Raw genomic sequence first — 20,335 nt, 5'->3', positions numbered from 1 at the left:
CCACTTTCCTGTGACTGCTGATTAAATCCATTCATATAGTCCCATAAAGCATTTTAAAAATTAAAAGCTAAATAGTAAATGTCTGGAATGCGGATAGACAAATGACGCAGCTGTACAGCATATATCTACGCCTAGCCCCAATATGTATATAAGGATTGTACAATATGTTTCATAAAAACGCCAGATGCTAATTGATTTTTTTAAAGTATACAATACAAAAATTTAAACGCATGTATGAATAAAAAGGGGATATGTATTAAATACAAAACCACGTAAGTGCTTTGTTCAGAGTAGGGAGAAGAACTCTTTTGATACGCCATAGGAATGTACGTTTCGGACTAACGGCCTTGACATTCCAACTCGTGTATTACCCCCATTCGGAGCAAAGCACGTGTAGTGTTGTCTATATGCTGCATATTTTGAACTTGTTGCATTCGAATGAACTGACTGGAATTTGGTGTGCACTCGATCGTTCTGGAAACGGCTAAATCACACCTGTTTGGTATCTCTTCCTATGCCGTAGCAACAAAAAAAAAAAAAAAAAAAAAATCAAAGCACATTTTATTTTCGGTTTATGCTTTATAATGCTGCTTAATATCCACTGCAAGCAACGATATTCACTAATTAACAAATCTGCAGAAACATTCTGAGGAAAAAAAAACACAAAACAATAACGATTGTCTTAGAAAGTCCAAAAAGGATGCAATAACAGCTACTTGGTTCAAATAATGTAGTGATATCAGAAGTGAGTTTGTGCATCATATTAGTATGAGAAGATGAACGTTTCAATATCCAGTCAATTACGTCGAGGATCTGATCCAACCAGTCATAGTTACGTTCAGGATCTGATCCAACCAGTCATAGTTACGTTCAGGATCTGATCCAACCAATCATACTTACGTTCAGATCTGATCCAACCAATCATAGTTACGTTCAGATCTGATCCAACCAATCATACTTACGTTCATGATCTGATCCAACCAATCATAGTTACGTTCAGATCTGATCCAACCAATAACAGCTACGTTGAGGATCTGATATTATATCGAGCTAACAATTTATGTGTTCGTACATTTAGCAGAGCAACCTTACTTGCCTTATATCTTGGACGAAATTATTTCATAAGGCACGGCTTAGTAGTGAAAAAGACTTGCAATGGAGACGAAATTGCTAACAAACGACTTCTTACAGACAGCATACCACATAATTATTCTTACATGCATACAGTTTTCCCTTCAGATATTCGGTCCTTACTTCAGGAGGTGTACAAGAAAGAGTATATATAATATTCATGCTGAAAATATAACTTTTATTTGAAATTTCTAATATTATTTCAAAGTATACGAAGTAACAAAAAACCGTTTACTTATATTTACTCTTTCTGCATCTTGCTCAAGTTTGAACTTCTCTATTTTGCATGTTTATATGCGAATATTGTCATTGATGTGACTGAAAGGACACCAGCAAAAAATACATGTTTCATCACACTAGTATCGCTACAACTGTTGAAAGAGGCATTTTTATCCATGAAAATCTGTGACTTCAAGCTATAAATCTGCTCATTAAACCAAGATATCTTATTCCATAGGACTCGTTGATATGGAAAATACATTTACCATCCAATACACTCGTTTAGGTACAATTAATTTTAGCGACCAGCTTATTAGGTAAATATAGAACGTATTATACTCCATTGATTTTAAACCAATCATAGGTGTTAAATTCGACATAGCGTGCTATTTTCATGCAACAGAAGTAAAACCAGATGAACAATTGTCTGTACCCATCTGTAGTTATATTTTTATAATGGCAAATGCTTGATAATCCGCAAAGTTTCTGTTTGTGTATTTAAGAAAAGACAGTTTAACTGGAAGACAATTAAAAATGTGAGAAATGAATGACAATATAGAACCGCATAACTATTGCTAATTACAGCAAATGAAATAAATTAAGCGACAAAAGAATAACAGAAGTTAAGGCAGCATATGAAAAAATAGATCAGAGTTGAACTAACTGAACATTTAACAAAAACCTCAAACGAAATGCTATAAAATGGAGCCAGCAGATATGCCTGTGTGTAATTGTAATGCTTTTTATAGGCAACTCTACAGAAAACACAGAACAGCTGAACATAACGGAATTTTGAATACTGGAAAGAGGGGTATGTAACTGAAGAAGAAAAAAACACAACAACATTTGAATTAATACATGTAATATTTAAAGTTGTCTGCCAAATTATTACAAGAATCCACTGTAGTAAGCACATTTAAAACATAATATATTTCCAGCATGATAATATCCGACGTACGTCGACTTGAAGAGAAATGGAATGGGAACCAATCATTACACTGAATAAGGCGATGAAAATGGAAGGAGAAAAATGAATTTAACGTTATGGCATTAATTACATATGATTGTAGTTTCGAATAGAACAAATATATGACAACTACGAAACCAGAATAAATGTATCACAACATTGTAACCTGAATACATGCATCACTAAAAGCACTCAGAATAAAAGTTGCATTTATGTACATTCTTAAATATGAAACGCATTTGAATGACCAACTCACTCTTCATCAGCCGCTATCATGTATACATGAAACCAATAGAAACTCTTTGATCATTGGAAAACTATTCAGATTACAATTAGAGAGGAAATAAATAGTATTTACAACAATGAGAAATGAGCCGTTCCAGACATAAACAGTATTTGTAACAATAATAATGGAGCCTTTCCAAGTATAAATAGCATTTGTGACAATGAGAAATGAGTCGTCTAAAGCACAAATAAATAGTATTTACAACAATGAATCGAGTACGATTTCGATAATAAACTTGAACAGTTAAATCAAGGCCCGCCGCAATGACTTACATTAGCAGTTGGATACTATAAACATATTTGGTTTTGCAGCATCACGTGTACCAGCGGAACATCTTATTGTCGCACATTGTGAATATCCAATATTCTGCGCAACGAGGTGTCGTACACTTTAACTGGCAACATGTCTTCTTGATGTAGCTGAGGCTTTTGAAGTTATCTACTTTCAAGGAGCGTGAATTATTTCGCATGATACATTGCATACGATCAACTGAGTCTTCGAGAAAGATATCGTAAGTTGGCATTTACGTTACGAAAAGGAACTTTAAAATAGTACGCTTTGTTTAATTCCATTTCGAAAGCGCAACAAACATCGTCCCTTACAAATGCCATATCAAATACATTTGTGAAATTACTTAGCTATTCGAAGTTGGTGAGTGTTTATGGTATATAAATTATGGTCTGTGGATGGGTATATATTCAATCGTATTGCATCTTAGTGTCCGTCCCTTTAAAGGTAGTGAAATCTCGTACAGTCAGCCATTTGTTGGTTAAGCATATTTGAAACAGACTGGCATACTCAGTTTCAACAGAACACAACGTTAGTGATAAAGCATCGTACACTGTCAGTTATGTTATATATATATATATATATATATATATATATATATATATATATATATATATATATATATATATATATATATATATATATATATATATATATCAGAATAGAATTAATCTCGTTTATTTTCCCCACGATCAATGTGTGTTGTAATGACTGAAAAGAATGGGAAAGCTCATGGATCAGTAGATTATTATTCGAACCATTATGATGACCTCCCTGGTCTCCACTTGGAATATAAACTGTGAAACTAATAGACCACAGCCTTAGTACTGCATGGCCTCCTCCGCCTGACGATGTAGTTCTGCCTCTTCAGGATTTACTTCACATTTGAGGTTATTATTCGTTGGAAGGACTTGGTTGTATCTAAAGAAAAGTATACATAGAATCAGTTGCCGATTTAAAGTAAAAAGAAAGCATTTTGCAATTTCCTGGATAAAATATACACATATTAAAATATGTTGGAATGTATGTTTTTCAGCATACGTTTGCTATTTAATGTGTCAATGCCTAAAACAACTAGTATAAAAAGCCTGATGGGTATCACTCGCTTCACAATTTTCCATAGTAGGTACATAATGCTCGCATTATTTATCTATACTTCAATAAACGGTAGAAGCTTTTTTAAGGATCTTAAAATTAGCAGTTGAATTAACGTTTGTGCAAAACCCTTTCCATTTACTTTCTTATTTATCAGAAACGTTTCTGATTAGATTTAACTGCAATTTCAAACGAAAAATTCTAACTTATGGCTGAATACATAAATAGTCTGAAATGATACTCTATACAAGAGTCAACTTTCATTTAAAAATAGTTCTCACCTCGTCCAGTCTCCCTTACATATAACCCAAGGCAGAAGATCCACTTTCCAATGTAGCTCTTCAGAGATGTCCGGACTTATTAAGATAGGGGTACCTGCTGCCTTACCACCAGTTACAAGCTTTAGTGAGTCGTCATAGCAACACTGCTGTACTGCCAATGTCTTTGTGCCCTGTCCTAGTTTGGACACAATACAGTACTTTGCCCCTGGTTTGTAGATCAACATATTAGGGGCGCTGAAGTCAATCCAGTTAAACTCTTTCCGCTGACCGGAATCCCATAGATTCCTGTTCTTTACGTGCTGAAGAGGGTAAAAACACGGGCATGCCGGCAGTTCAGATTTCAACAAGTACTGTGCCACGTGCTTTTTGTTGCAGTCAATCCATTTACCACAATTATCCACTTCTGAAGCGAAAAAGATGAGTTTCTTTCTTCAGGAAAATTGTTTATACCAGAAAATCGTTTTGCAGTTATCGTAAATTGTTACTTATTAGTCCGATAAATCAACCCCTTAAATCTGTGTTGATACTGATGGACGATATATGGGTCTGATGTCACCTGTTAATTAAAACGTGCAATTTTGCTGCATGCGAATCTTTCCGGAACAAACATGCTTACACTTTAGACACATACCGGTAATTGGTAACAGCCATATCCAGCGCGAAATTCAAAATGGCCACAGGTCTGAGTGTTGTCTATTCCACGTGAATTTACAAGTCACCAAACATTTGATTTATTCCGGAAATATACTGTACATGTCACAAAAGGAACCCTTCAGCCTACTGTAGTCCACAGCCATGAAAAATACCGGTCAGTGTATGAAATGTACACGGTTCTGATTAGCCAAATTTGGCTGCAGAATTTTGCAGGTTTTAATGAGTAAGCTATATCAACCTCTAAACCGCCAATCAATATCATCACGGGTGAGGGGCTAATTTATCGGCCATGTTACTTGTATATCACGTGATCCGAATCAGCATTTAAATTATGTTCCACTACACAGATCTGACAACAATTCTTTTACAGATTCAAATATAGTTAGCAGAACTTTTAGGCTGTATACAATATAAAATAAATGTTTCATTCTTTGAAAAGAAACGCAAATTACAAAGAATGCGTGTTGACATCTGGAGGAATGAATGGGACCTATTCAGAATCTTTCTTTTTCTTTTAATCAACGCTAATATTTGTACAGCCTGGCTAAGTCTAAAGATTTTACATCTAAGTATCATTTGAATTACCCGGATCGAGATAATCCTCCTCTATATCTTGAATAGGTGGGACAAATCCGTCTCCTTCCCCCAAGTAGAACTCACTCAGGGAGCTGGTGTCTATAGGGCTTTGAGAACCATCTGTAAGGAATGACGAGTAAATGGTTATCAGAACGACTTTTTACAGAACTAACACCCTTAAGCTATGAAGTAATATTAGGGTCTTATAAGTAAGAAATTCCAACAAAGTATCCGTGTGTGTGTGTGTGTGTGTGTGTGTGTGTGTGTGTGTGTGTGTGTGTGATTTGGACATTTAACATAGCTTTAACAATTTTACAGTCATATCGCTACGATGTCTGCAATGTGGCAGTTTATAGTGATGTCTATCACTGGGGCATCATGCTGCAGACATGTAGCATCATGTCCCATCCAGTCACATTATCCTGACACCAGGCCGACCAGTCCTAACACTAACTTCTTAATGCTGAGCGCCTAGTGAGGCAGCTGCTTGGACCATTTTTATAAGTCTTTGATATGACATGGCCGGGATTTGAACGCACGACCTTCCGCATCCGAGGAGGACGATCTAACCACTAGACCACCGGAGCGGTCAAGAAAGTATATGATGTTATCCTTTAAGGAATGCAGCTAGATATGTAATCAATTAAAAAATGCAATTAGATATGTAATCAATTCACCTGAATATGTCAAGAAGCTAGAACAAACTGTAAATAGGTTAACTTCTTTGTTAGATTTTTCAAAGCATTTACAGTTTTAATGAATGTTTGTTGCACTTTTGTGTCCTCTTTGAAAAAAAATTTTTGTTGTTTGTTTTGCATTTTGTTTTCTTAAAGAAAACTCAATATCTGGACATATGAGCAAAGAATATTCGTAATGACTTGTGAGGGTCAATTTTTGCTATCAATAGTACAACCATTCTGCTGGTTATGCTATTCAAAGGTGATGTTTAACGAAACGTGCGTTTTGAACCCACATTTTGTTCATTGTTTATACTTAACAAGGGCTAAACAATCTAACTTATCAGAATAATTCTAATTATACAGTAGTAGTATTGCAGAAGAGCTTGTATTGAGAATATAGTCGTCACAATGCAGACTAATCGTGAATTGCTTTTCGTTTACCCGGAGGAGGATCCAATGATAAAAGTGTTGCAATAATAACCTGGTTGTAAAGACTGAATGCGGATCTTCATTTTCAATAATAACCGGGATGTAAAGAATGAATGCGGATCTTCATTTTCAATAATAGCTGCTTGTAAAGAATGAATGCGGATCTTCATTTTCAATCATAACCGGGATGTAAAGAAAGAATACGGATCTACATTTTCAATCATAACCTTGTTGTAAAGAATGAATGCAGATTGTCATTTTGAATCATAACCTCGTTGTAAAGAATGAATGGGGCTTCTTCATTTTCAACAATAACCTTGTTGTAAAGAAAGAATGCGGATCTTAATTTTCAATCGTAACCTTGTCGTAAAGAATTAATGAGGATCTTCAGTTTCAGTAATAACCTATTTGTAAAGAATGAATGCGGATCTTTAACTTTTTCCCCAGTGATTTAATTAAAGAGTATGACGTGTTTTACTTTCATATTACCGAAAAAGAAAGACGTGTAACGGGAATAATATCGGTCAAACGAGATGCATTTTTCATTATATCTGTCCTTTTTTTAAATATATAGCATACAAAAAATGTATAATACCTATTATGTGGGGTTTCAAAAATGTAGGTGTCTCTAGTCGGGTTGCTTAAATTAGTGTAACCTTCATTATGCGTGTAGTGACCACATCCTTGAAATACTGAGTTTTAACAATCGCTCACGTTAGAGAAACAGTGTCATACAAGGTAATCAGTCAGTTATTAACTATTTAACTGATAAGTTGGATTTGTTATCTCTTGTTCGGCATCAACCAAAGCAATTTATATTCGGGTGATTAAAATCATATCGAAGCACTGGCTGAAAGTTACATGACCAGCGTTCATTTTGGACGACCTCTCATCGAATCCTCATCGTTGAGCTTCATTGTACAGATTGATTTTAAAACAGCGTTGTGAATTGATAACGTTGTTTTAAGTGCTGTATTTCACGTAAATATCCTAAACTTACCCTGCCAATAGACTGTGAGACTTTCATGGACCAAAAATTGAATTCATATATATTCCCAAAAACCACAGATCATAATTAAGTTATTGACTACTTCGACATTCGTAAATTTTTTTGAGAACTTAAGAATTCCTAACGGTTCACGAAATTTCATCTCTTCATAGCTCCAAATTAAAAACCGTTCGCATTTTAAAGGTTTTAAAACGTCCACATAAATCCGACATTGTTGGTTTTCCAGGGATGCGCTGCCTGGCAGAAACTATTGCATCTATATGCGTATAATGCTTGTCTTGTTTACTCATCTATCATTGGTCATTTGATGATTAATATATAAATTTGGCGATAACTTTACTAGCTACAAGGCTTATCAATTACATATAAATAATATAAAAAATCTGTTCTGGTTCAGAACAGATACGATCACCAATTCTATCTTCTGTCCACACGTTTTAACTTGTTCTCCTAAAGCGTTTTGGTTAACCTAATGTACTGATCCATTAACTCCAAGTTTCTTTCTCGGCAGGAGAGTAGATAATGCGAAGTGCTCCAAGTGCGGTGAATGCCATGTGTTTTTCTTTTCTAATTCGGTCCCACTGGGATAAAATGCGACCCCCACCCTGTAAGTCAATAATGACAACCATACTATACATTTACTCTGCATTTTGCATGCCTAATTTCAAATCAGTCATATTCTCAGTTCTTCCACTGCATTGTGTTGCTTGTAAAGGGAAACCCATTTGCCATTTTAATGCAATCCCCAAAGTTTTAAGTTTCAGTTGGAGATTGAAATTTTCCTCCAACATTCTTCAACTTAAAATGTAAATTCTCAAACCTTCCATTTTGTTCTCTTACTATTTCTGTAATGCACATACGCAATGTACCTAGTTGGTCAATTTGTCAACAAAAATTCTGTTTATTATATCCATATATGCATTTTTGTTGCTGTTGTTGTTATTTTTATTATTAAATTTATCCACATAATTTTGCTCTTATTCAAGATATCTGTCTAAAAAGAAGTCCTATAAGACTTAAAATGTAAATAGAATATATATATATATATATATATATATATATATATATATATATATATATATATATATATATATATATATATATATACATACAACGTAGCTTTAACAAATTTTCAGTCATAGCGCTACAATGTCTGCAGTGTGACAGTTTAAAGTGATACCTAGCACTGGGGCATCATGCCACAGACAGGTAGCATGTCAATAGTACAAGTATGTAGCGATGTCAATAGTACAAGTGTATAGGATGCTATCTGTAGTATATTTTTTGGATCAGTGTTAACATTGTGTATAATAGTTTTTATCATTTATTGTAGAGCCTAATCTGTTGTTACTGTGTCCCACATGTGGAATTGAACAAAGAAGAGGGTTTTTCTTTTAAACATTTCATTCAATATGAAGTTTTCTTTGTTCTATATACTTACTGACTGACTCTCTGGACTATTTGATTAATTGATTTTAAATTTAAAACGTGTACGCCATTCGGCCATGTACGTTGGGTTGATGTCCGTATAGCGCACTATTTAGGGCACCCACTGGATATTTTAATGTGTTGTTGTTTTTGTTGTTGTTGTTGCTGTTGTAGGGTTTAAGGCCATTATTCGGCACAAGATAGGCTATGCATGGCGGCCAGTATAAATGGTGGAGGAAGAACCCGGAAAACCATTGAAAGAACCACCGAACCATTAGAAGCTACTGGCAAGCTTTCTCACATACACACATTAGCCGAACCTGAGACTCGAACCCACGCAGACAGAGGTGAGATGCGAATGATCCGTAACGGCGAGCGCTTTAGACCACTCGGCCACTCGGGGTCCCATTTAATGTGTGCACGGCACGCTTCTCAATTATTCATGTCTATGAGAGGCAAATGCGGGGTCGGAAAGGGCGTAGGAGTTTTCGCATTGACGTCTCTGTAGGGCTCTAAGTGATTCAGGGTTAAAATTTTGATTTTAATTGGCAAAGATACATTGTGTCGTCTCTGTGCACTATGGCTGACCCTGACGTATCATAATCCCCTCGGACCTCAAAGAAAGCATTTCCCATGAGACATTTCTAGACTAATGATGAGCGAACTTAGAGTCAGATTGTGTTAACTGCAAACATTTCTCTAACTCTTCCATGCAAACCAAAATACATAAAACCTAATGTCTGTAATCAAATTATAGCCCTATATCCGCTTTCCATTCACTCTCCTTGGTAAGATTTTCTGTGTGCTAGAATTTCCGAAAACGATATATTAAGTGGAAATTACATTGAAAATATTTCGTATAGAGCTGGTTAATTCCAAATTACAATGTAACTACTTAACTTTTAATTACTTTACACCTAATTAAAGAGCTACAAAGTTTCCAACAAATGGCCACATATCTAAAAGGTTTGCTTTAAAGGGAAACTTGCTACCAGTAGTTTATTGTGAGTCTAGAATTACACCATTCCTACCAATAATAGGTTTATTTGTTTCAGTTGCTTGCCAGACTGAACTGATGGATGTAACATCTCCCACTGAGCAAGTTAACACCATATTTAACAAGGGTTGCCGCTACAAAATTTATCAGCAAATAAAGAGTATACCCTCTCTATCATAACCAAGCAATAATAAAATGTATCAAAGATTTATATACAAATGTATCTAAGACTGAGATAACTACAATACCACCTAAAATATATCAATATAATATCTTTCCGTACTGCATTAATATCTGAGGGTTTAAGTTATATTAGGTTCAGAAAGTGATAAACCAGTTTTTTTTTTAATGTAGCTTTCTTTTCAATTTTAGAAAGGCATTTTTACTTGGTGTAGAAAGAAACAACACACTTATTGTCAATTTTTTTTTATATGTCTGTCCATTTAAAGATGATGCCCTTTACCTTTACATAGCTTCATGCAGATCATGGACTCGACTTCTTTACAAGAGGGTCCACACATGCGCACTCGCTCTTGTTGGCCTGACCCGCAAGTAACGCTGCATGGGCTCCACTCAGACCAGGGACCAACTTCATCTGTCGGAGGAAAGTTACAAATGAGATTTTTTGCCTTGATTTTCATTTTAACGGAATGTTTTATTCGCAATTCTCATTCGAATGAGCGTGTGTTTTAAGCGAGGAAATTATAACAAATTGACCACACTAAAGGACGCAAGGGAATGTAAAATTTAAAGTGAATACAAAACCTTTTCAAATCCCGTACTTTCATGATGTTCTTTTTAAAAAAAAATTTCAATTACTTTTTCTTTCTTTGAAGTTGACTACGTGGTTTGTGGAAGAGTAATCTATAAATCTTGAAATTTTTGCGTAGTTGTCCATATAGATCTCATTTTAGTTGTCAATATAGATGACAATATAGATCTCACTATAGTTGTCAACATAGATGACAATATAGATCTCACTATAGTTGTCAATATAGATGACAATATAGATCTCACTATAGTTGTCAACATAGATGACAATATAGATCTCACTATAGTTGTCAACATAGATGACAATATAGATCTCACTATAGTTGTCAACATAGATGACAATATAGATCTCACTATAGTTGTCAACATAGATGACAATATAGATCTCACTATAGTTGTCAATATAGATGACAATACAGATTTCACTAGTGTTGTCAATGTAGATGACAATATAGATTTCACTATAATTGTCAGTTTAGATGACAATATAGATTTCATTATAGTTGTCATTGTAGATGTCGGTAAACTATATTCTTAACTGAGACTCAGTAAAACCTTGAGAGACAAATGTTACAAATTTACGACACGAAAATAAAATCCTTTTGAAAGCAAAAATCACAAATAATAACGTGTTCCACTGAATCAATGTTATATATATTCAACTTTGAATGTTAAAATAGAGAACCTGCTACTTTGAAGATGTGAATTGTTTGATCATGTATCCTAAGGAAAATGTCCTAAGGAAAATGTTATACAGATATGACACAATTATTTCTATGCCTGCTTGTATGAATGGGAGAGACAGAGTCACAGACAGAAATATAGCTTTACCATTTGAGTATATATTTTTTTCCGATTCTTCATTCACCCATGGTCTTCTCTTTTGAACATCAGTGTTACCAGGACCTCCCGATAATTTGTTCTTCCCATCTTTTCCGGGGAGATCGTTCGTTTTATGGTGACCATGATGACGCTTGGAATTCTGGGAGCCTTCGCTGTAGAGGCTGTTCCACGTACCTCCCCCAGAAAGTGCATTGTCGGCTACAGTTTCAAATATCTTTCTTAGTGTTGAAAGACTGATGTTATTTACACCTGGCTCAAATATATACTGATTCCTTCCCTTTCTCTTCCGAATTTTACAGTCCTTGCACTGAGAATATATGTCAATATCTTCATCACTATTTACCTTAAAGACACCATGCCCTGATGCATGGTCTTCTTTGGAATTTTGACGGTTCTTTTTTCTTGTTCTTTGCTTTTTCCGCCTTTTTTTGTTCTTTTGTCTGTGTGAGGGAAGAATGACATTTGTCTCCTTAGTTGGCTCTGGGAATGTTGGTTCTATGTCGTACTGTGGAGTCCACGTGTATGTTGTATTCATGGATTCAATCTGAGTTTGAAGAAAGAAGTTGCTATCAATACTTTGAAGCACATGAAAAGGAGATGATGATGATGATGATGATGATGAAAGGAAGATATAACAGCGAATACTTGACACAAGAAAAAGATCTGAAAGTGCATGTTCTCTCTCTCTCTCTCTCTCTCTCTCAACCACTCCGGTGGCCTAGTGGTTAGAGCGTCCGCCTCGGATGCGGGAGGTCGTGGGTTCGACCCCCGGCCGAATCATACCAACGACTTACAAAAATGGTACTAACAGCTGCCTCGCTTGGCGCACAGCATTAAGAGGTTAGTGTTATGACTGGTCGGCCTGGTGTCAGGAAGATGTGACTGGGTGGGGCATCATGCTACATGTCTGCGGCATGATGCTCCATTGCTAGACGCCACTATAAACTGCCACACTGCAGACATCGTAGCGATATGACTGAAAAATTGTTAAAGCTACGTTAAATATCCAGATCACCACACACACACTCTCTCTTTATATATAACGACTGTTGGGAATTTGGTGGTATTTAAAACAAGGACAGCGGTACATTTGATAGTACAAAAGACAAGGTCAGTGGGGCATTTGACGGTAAGAAGACAAGGACAGTGAGGCATTTTATGGTACATAAGGCAAGGACAATAGGGCATTTTATGGTGCATAAGACTAGGGTAGTGGGGCATTTGATGGTACATAAGACAAAGACTGTAGGGCATTTGTTGGTACAAAAGACAAGGAAACTGTGGCATTTTACAGTACATAAAACAAGTACAGTGGGACATTTTATGGTACAAAAGACAAGGACAGTGGGGGCATTTTATGGTACAAAAGACAAGGACAGTGGGGCCTTTTATGGTACAAAAGACAAGGAAACTGTGGCATTTTAGAGTACAGAAGACAAGTACAGTGGGACATTTTATGGTACAAAAGACAAACACATTGAGGCATTTTATGGTACAAAAGACAAGGACAGTGGGGGCATTTTATGATACATAAGACAAGGACAGTGGGGCATTTTTAGGAACATAAAACAAGGACAGTGGGGGCATTTTACGGTACATAAGACAAGGACAGTGGGGCATTTTATGGTACTTAAGACAAGGACAGTGGGGCATTTTATGGTACTTAAGACAAGGACAGTGGGGCATTTTATGATACAAAAAACAAGGACAGTGGGGGCATTTTACGGTACATAAGACAAGGACAGTGGGGCATTTTATGGTACTTAAGTCAAGGACAGTGGGGCATTTTATGGTACAAAAGACAAGGACAGTGGAGGCATTTTATGGTAATTAAGTCAAGGACAGTGGGGCATTTTATGGTACTTAAGTCAAGGACAGTGGGGCATTTTATGGTACTTAAGTCAAGGACAGTGGGGCATTTTATGGTACTTAAGAAAAGGAAAGTGGGGCATTTTATGGTAAAAAAAAGACAAGGACAGTGGAGCATTTTATGGTACTTAAGACAAGGAAAGAGGGGCATTTTATGGTAAAAAAAGACAAGGACAGTGGGGCATTTTATGGTATATAAGCTAAGGAAAGTGGGGCATGTTATGGTACATAAGACAAGGACAGTGGGGCATTTTATGATACTTAAGACAAGGACAGTGGGGTATTTTATGGTACAAAAGACAAGGACAGTGGGGGCATTTTATGATACATAGGACAAGGACAGTGGGGCATTTTTAGGAACATAAAACAAGGACAGTGGGGGCATTTTACGGTACATAAGACAAGGACAGTGGGGCATTTTATGGTACTTAAGACAAGGACAGTGGGGCATTTTATGGTACTTAAGACAAGGACAGTGGGGCATTTTATGATACAAAAAACAAGGACAGTGGGGGCATTTTACGGTACATAAGACAAGGACAGTGGGGCATTTTATGGTACTTAAGACAAGGACAGTGGGGCATTTTATGGTACAAAAGACAAGGACAGTGGAGGCATTTTATGGTACTTAAGTCAAGGACAGTGGGCATTTTATGGTATTTAAGTCAAGGACAGTGGGACATTTTATGGTACTTAAGTCAAGGACAGTGGGGCATTTTATGGTACTTAAGAAAAGGAAAGTGGGGCATTTTATGGTAAAAAAAAGACAAGGACAGTGGAGCATTTTATGGTACTTAAGACAAGGAAAGAGGGGCATTTTATGGTAAAAAAAAGACAAGGACAGTGGGGCATTTTATGGTATATAAGCTAAGGAAAGTGGGGTATGTTATGGTACATAAGACAAGGACAGTGGGGCATTTTATGATACTTAAGACAAGGACAGTGGGGCATTTTATGGTACAAAAGACAAGGACAGTGGGGCATTTTATGGTACTTACGACAAAGACAGTGGGGCATTTTATGGTACATAAGACAAAGACAGTGGGGCATTTTATGGTACTTAAGTCAAGGACAGTGGGGCATTTTTAGGTACAAAAGACAAGGACAGTGGAGGCATTTTATGGTACAAAAGACAAAGACAGTGGGGCATTTTATGGTACTTAAGTCAAGGACAGTGGGGTATTTTATGGTACAAAAGACAAGGACAGTGGAGGCATTTTATGGTACATAAGACAAAGACAGTGGGGCATTTTATGGTACTTAAGTCAAGGACAGTGGGGCATTTCATGGTACTTAAGTCAAGGACAGTGGGGCATTTTATGGTACTTAAGTCAAGGACAGTGGGGTATTTTATGGTACAAAAGACAAGGACAGTGGAGGCATTTTATGGTACAAAAGACAAGGACAGTAGGGCATTTTATGGTACTTAAGTCAAGGACAGTGGAGGCATTTTATGGTACAAAAGACAAGGACAGTGGGGCATTTTATGGAACTTAAGACAAAGACAGTGGGGCATTTTATGGTACATAAGACAAAGACAGTGGGGCATTTCATGGTACATAAGACAAGGACAGTGGGGCATTTTTAGGTGCATAAGACAAGGACAGTGGGGCATTTTTAGGTACATAAGACAAGGACAATAGGGCATTTTATGGCACATAAGACAAAGACTGTATTGCATTTGATGGCACATAGACAAAGAGAGTGACGCAATTAACCATACATAAGATAAGGACAGTGGGGCATTTAATGGTACAAAGTCAAGGACATGAGGCATTTTAAGGCACATATGACAAGGACAATATGGCATTGTATATTACATAAGACAAGGACAATATGGCATTGTATATTACATAAGACAAGGACAATATGGCATTTGATGGTACATAAGACAAGGACAATATGGCATTTGATGGTACATAAGACAAGGACAATATGGCATTTGATGGTACATAAGACAAGGACAATATGGCATTGTATATTACATAAGACAAGGACAATATGGCATTGTATATTACATAAGACAAGGACAATATGGCATTTGATGGTACATAAGACAAGGACAATATGGCATTTGATGGTACATAAGACAAGGACAATATGGCATTGTATATTACATAAGACAAGGACAATATGGCATTGTATATTACATAAGACAAGGACAATATGGCATTGTATATTACATAAGACAAGGACAATATGGCATTTAATGGTACATAAGACATGGACAATATGGCATTGTATATTAATAAGACAAGGACAATATGGCATTTGATGGTACATAAGACAAGGACAATATGGCATTTGATGGTACATAAGACAAGGACAATATGGCATTGTATATTACATAAGACAAGGACAATATGGCATTTGATGGTACATATGACAAGGACAATATGGCATTGTATAGTACATAAGACAAGGACAATATGGCATTTGATGGTACATAAGACAAGGACAGAATGGCAGCTGCATATCTAAAACAATTTACCACGGATTGTTGAGGTTTTAATTCTTGGGACATCTCAAATCTTAGAATATGTAATAAGGCAAGGTAAAACAACAATTCAACATAAGCTCTAATGAGCTTTTATCCGACATTACATTAAATAAATTAGGCATTACAACAACAAACATGATTTGAAGGACATATCAGCAAATCGTAAAACATAAATGCAAATTGGAGATAATACAAAACGCATGGCTTGAGCAATGAGCAACGAAAACACTTTAAGTCGGTGAGTAAAAGTGAATTAATCTGGATAAATTAAAAAACACAATTTAGGTCTTAATGTGAACAAAATAACATTATTGGTGATAATTAAAATTTAAATTAAATACAGAGAACCAAAACATTAGGACTTCTAAAAAAAAAAGAGTTAACAGCAGGGTACTTGATTCGTGCATAAAATAAGGACAGATATAAGACAAACGCTAACAAAAAATTAGCTGTCATCATGACGGGCAGGGTAATTATTTACAGATAATAAATTTACAGTCTTTACCATTCCAGGATAGAATAAATAATCTAAATGAATTAAAGTTATATTGCTCTCTACTGTGTTTACAAAACATATAAAATGATCGAAACATTTGAGGCACACTTCTAATTTCAAAAGTCTCTGGAGGTATTTCCAAAGTCCAAAGCCTTCGGGGTTTGCATTTTTACCCTAAGTAAGACTTTATGTTAACTGCTTGTGAAATCACCATAAACAAATCTCTGAGTGTCATGCTACCCTAGACACGAGCTAATTACGAACATTTTAGTGATCATGGTGCTCTAGATCCAAACTAATTATAAAGCTAGTGTGGGCGTGATTTGAGATGATAATGCAGGGTGATTTAGACTGGGGGCAGTAGAGTTGAGGTATAAGAAAGTTTAAATCGGATTAGATGTAAAAGATAGAAGTTGTAATATGTTCATCGACTGGTCTATAGATGTGAAATAGCAAACAATGGAATAAAAAGAATAGCAGCGCTGAAATGACAGACTAAGGGATAGGAGTCGAACTTAAGAATTAATGTACGTAAAATTGTCAGCTGAGTCTAGTTAACTTTTGACCAATGCTTTTGAAGAATCGAATTGCAGTCCCTAGCAATTGAACAATTTCTTTTGTTAAGTTCTCACTGACTGTCTTTTTAGCCACAGCCAGGGCTTGAAACTGTTCAATGTTCGCTTTCATTTTGTTCGCACTGAACTAGTCATTCAGAGTGCTGAACTCTATTTTAAGTGTGTCCATTTGAGTGTCAAATTCCGATGAGAAAAATGATAAAGTTTTTATCAGCACATTTATAAAAAGAGCCATGTTTAATTAAGTAACAAATATCATTGATATAAACATTAAAGAGTCAGTGTAACAGTGAAGTTTTAAGAAACTATTAATGCACGATAACTGAAGTCACTCTTTCGCGGTCAGCGTGACACGTAACAATTAACACTGACGTATAGACTTGGCCCGCGAGCAAGACTGATTTTTTTTAAAATTAGAATCCGTTTGGATAATGGTCAGACAGATATATTAACCTGAGGTTAAGCAGTGGAAAACGAAAACGTGGAGACAATCCAGTGACGATTTGTGTCATTTGAAATAATTGTCATAAAACGAGTTTTTCCAGACCAGTTATTAGCATAGGCGGTATAGAGAGAATAATTCCCAACTTCGATGGGCGTGTTAGATTTTTGGCGGTTAGACAAAGTTAATCCTACTAGCTAAGCTAAATGAGGGAGTGTTTCGCAGACAAATTCAATGTTTTAATTAATTTCCCTCGCGAAATTAGTCAATCTAAGTTTCTACCGTAAGGCAAAAAGTTGGCTCCGGGAAAAAATACGTATTTCTCCTTATAAATTGTCCTAGGGACTGTTCTGTGGTAGTTGAGGGACAAGGAAAGAGAGATTCGACTTCGGTGGAAAGTAAGCGAGTCTCGGAAAAGAGAGATTCAACTTCTTTGAAAAGAAGAGTCCCTGAAAGAACAAGATTTGTCTCAATCGCATATAATATAAGTCTGTAATTAATTTTTTCATTCGTTTTAAATTCATACTTTAATTTCCTTGATTTCTGAAGTTAATTGTTTGCATTCATTTGTTTTCAATGTTATATGATTCGTTTATTCGAAGAATGACATACAATATTTCCATGTTCAAATTTACTCGTTTGTTTGTGAAAACAATTTCATGCTGAGAATGTGTAAATTTATCTATCTTAAACGATTTGAATCATGCAGGCTAGGGCTTTTTTGTTATTGTGTGGAAATCTTATGCCAATGAAGTGCCAGTTAGCAAGTAATGTAGCTAAGAAAAGACGCGAAATCCATTAATTCATTTGTGTAACTAGGACGTGAGGTCTATCAACCGAGAGTCAATGGTATTAGGTTTTTGAGCCCCTGCCGACCGACACATCGTCCAGTTAGTTATTTATTACACACAGTAGGGAGTACTACTATATACCCAGAAGTCTAGTTGTCATCGTTTCATTTAGGAATGCAGCTAGTGCTAGGGGAAGACATTACTTTATAGTAAATAGGGTCGTATTATAAGCTGCGCCTATATTAGCCTTAATTTCTGTTGAATTACGATAAGACGATATATGACGTAAGAAAAGTGGCGATTATTGTTCGATCCCAGAAGTAAAAACAAGTCTGACAAATATTTAGGTTGCGTACTTATGTATCTATTTTAAAGTCAGTAACATTAGAGGTGCGGGGTTGATTTATCGTCCTAATTTCCACCCCCCGCAAAGCTTTACTCTGAGCCCCCTCCGAATAAAAAATGTGTCTGATGTTAATTTTGCCCAGTTACACCGGGCCCTTGCGCTGGATGCATGGGCGCTTGCTATACCAGTGAACGAAGACGTAGAATAAATATTTTTTTTACAAAAAACAACCACAAACTATTTTTTCAATATACCAGAAGCATGGCAAGTACTAACAGTGGAGAGAGTGCACGTTCATGTAATATGTTAGAGACCTTGAAAAACAAACTGTAACAGTTGTAACGGCTTAAAATCATTAGCGGTATTTAAATATACATTAGCTGTACTCTCTATGATACCGCTGTATTTTAGCGCACATTATCTGTAATTAAAGATATATTAGTTGTATTTTCAATATAACAGCTGTACCTAAAAATATACATCAGCTGCTCTGTCAATGTTATGCAAATGATTCTTGTAAACATTTACTTATTCTCTTATTCTCGTACATTTTAAGCTATATATATATATATATATATATATATATATATATATATATATATATATATATATATATATATATATATATATATATATATATATATATATATATATATAAGTAATTTAATTAGAATTAAGAAAAGAAGATTATTTTTGTGCAATAGTTATTAGCATTAACGAAGAAAACGAAGATAGAGGCCGATCACACAATCTTGGAACAAATCTCTCTCTCTCTCTCGCTCTTCGTATCTTCTTTTCTTCTATCTTTTTTTCTTACAGTGACACAAGCTTATGGTCTACAACTTCCCACAATTTTGTCTTACTGAAAACTGGTTGAGATACCTTCCAATATTTGCATGTCCAAGGCATCCTACATGTGAATAACACCTTTTAAAAACGTTTGGACATGTGGAACGTTTAAACCACCCTTATCTCTTGAATATATTCGTTCTGTTCTCCTGATATCCTTTATTTCCCAATACTCCATAAGAAATGATGTAGCGATTTTTGTATATCTTAGAAACAGATATCACCAGTACATGTATTTGGAATAACCGTGATAAACTTGAATTCGTACTATCGATGACTTAATTACAGTAACTGTACTCATTAGTACAAACTTCGAAAGGAAAAAAACTTTGAAAATAAATACACGATAACAGATTTATTTGCGCCGTGGACAAAATCGATTCCATGACCTATAAACTACTCCAACAATATAACTACTGTTTTCTTACAGTTAAGTTTCGAGCCTGATCATAATGAAAACGTATCAGGTTGTATAGCAAAGACCATTCAATGCCGTGTAACGAAAGTGTTATGTCATTAGAATACTGACGAATAAGGTTGTATAGCAAAGACCATTCAATGCTGTGTAACGAAAGTGTTATGTCATTAGAATACTGACGAATAAGGTTGTATAGTAAAGACCACTCAATGCCGTGTAACGAAAGTGTTATGTCATTAGAATACTGACGTATCCGGTTGTATAGTAAAGACCATTCAATGCAATACAGCGACAAAGGCTGTTCTTTTAAGATTTTTAAGGAAGATCAATGTTCATCATTTGGAACACAGCTAAATATTATGGTTTCCAGAATATATATCCATTTAATAAATGAA

General features: G+C 35.7%; 1 protein-coding gene across 1 annotated transcript in view; it reads right to left on the bottom strand.

Annotated features, from left to right (window-relative positions):
* Positions 1–744: 744 nt before the first annotated feature.
* LOC149804425 (isthmin-like) overlaps positions 745–20,335 on the bottom strand; it is a 51,997-nt gene continuing 32,406 nt past the window's right edge. The window contains exons 3-7 of the mRNA XM_089932642.1: positions 11,643–12,198; positions 10,504–10,635; positions 5,507–5,617; positions 4,268–4,670; positions 745–3,812 (exon numbers count right to left, since the gene is read on the bottom strand). Of these exons, the coding sequence (XP_089788768.1) occupies positions 3,713–3,812; positions 4,268–4,670; positions 5,507–5,617; positions 10,504–10,635; positions 11,643–12,198 (1,302 nt within the window). The 3' untranslated portion in view covers positions 745–3,712. The remainder of the gene's footprint in view (positions 3,813–4,267; positions 4,671–5,506; positions 5,618–10,503; positions 10,636–11,642; positions 12,199–20,335) is intronic.

Source organism: Sinohyriopsis cumingii, chromosome 2, assembly GCF_028554795.1.
Source record: "Sinohyriopsis cumingii isolate HCF-2022 chromosome 2, ASM2855479v2, whole genome shotgun sequence".
NCBI classification, from domain to species: Eukaryota; Metazoa; Mollusca; class Bivalvia; order Unionida; family Unionidae; genus Sinohyriopsis; species Sinohyriopsis cumingii.
This window is presented reverse-complemented; position numbering and strand designations above follow the sequence as displayed.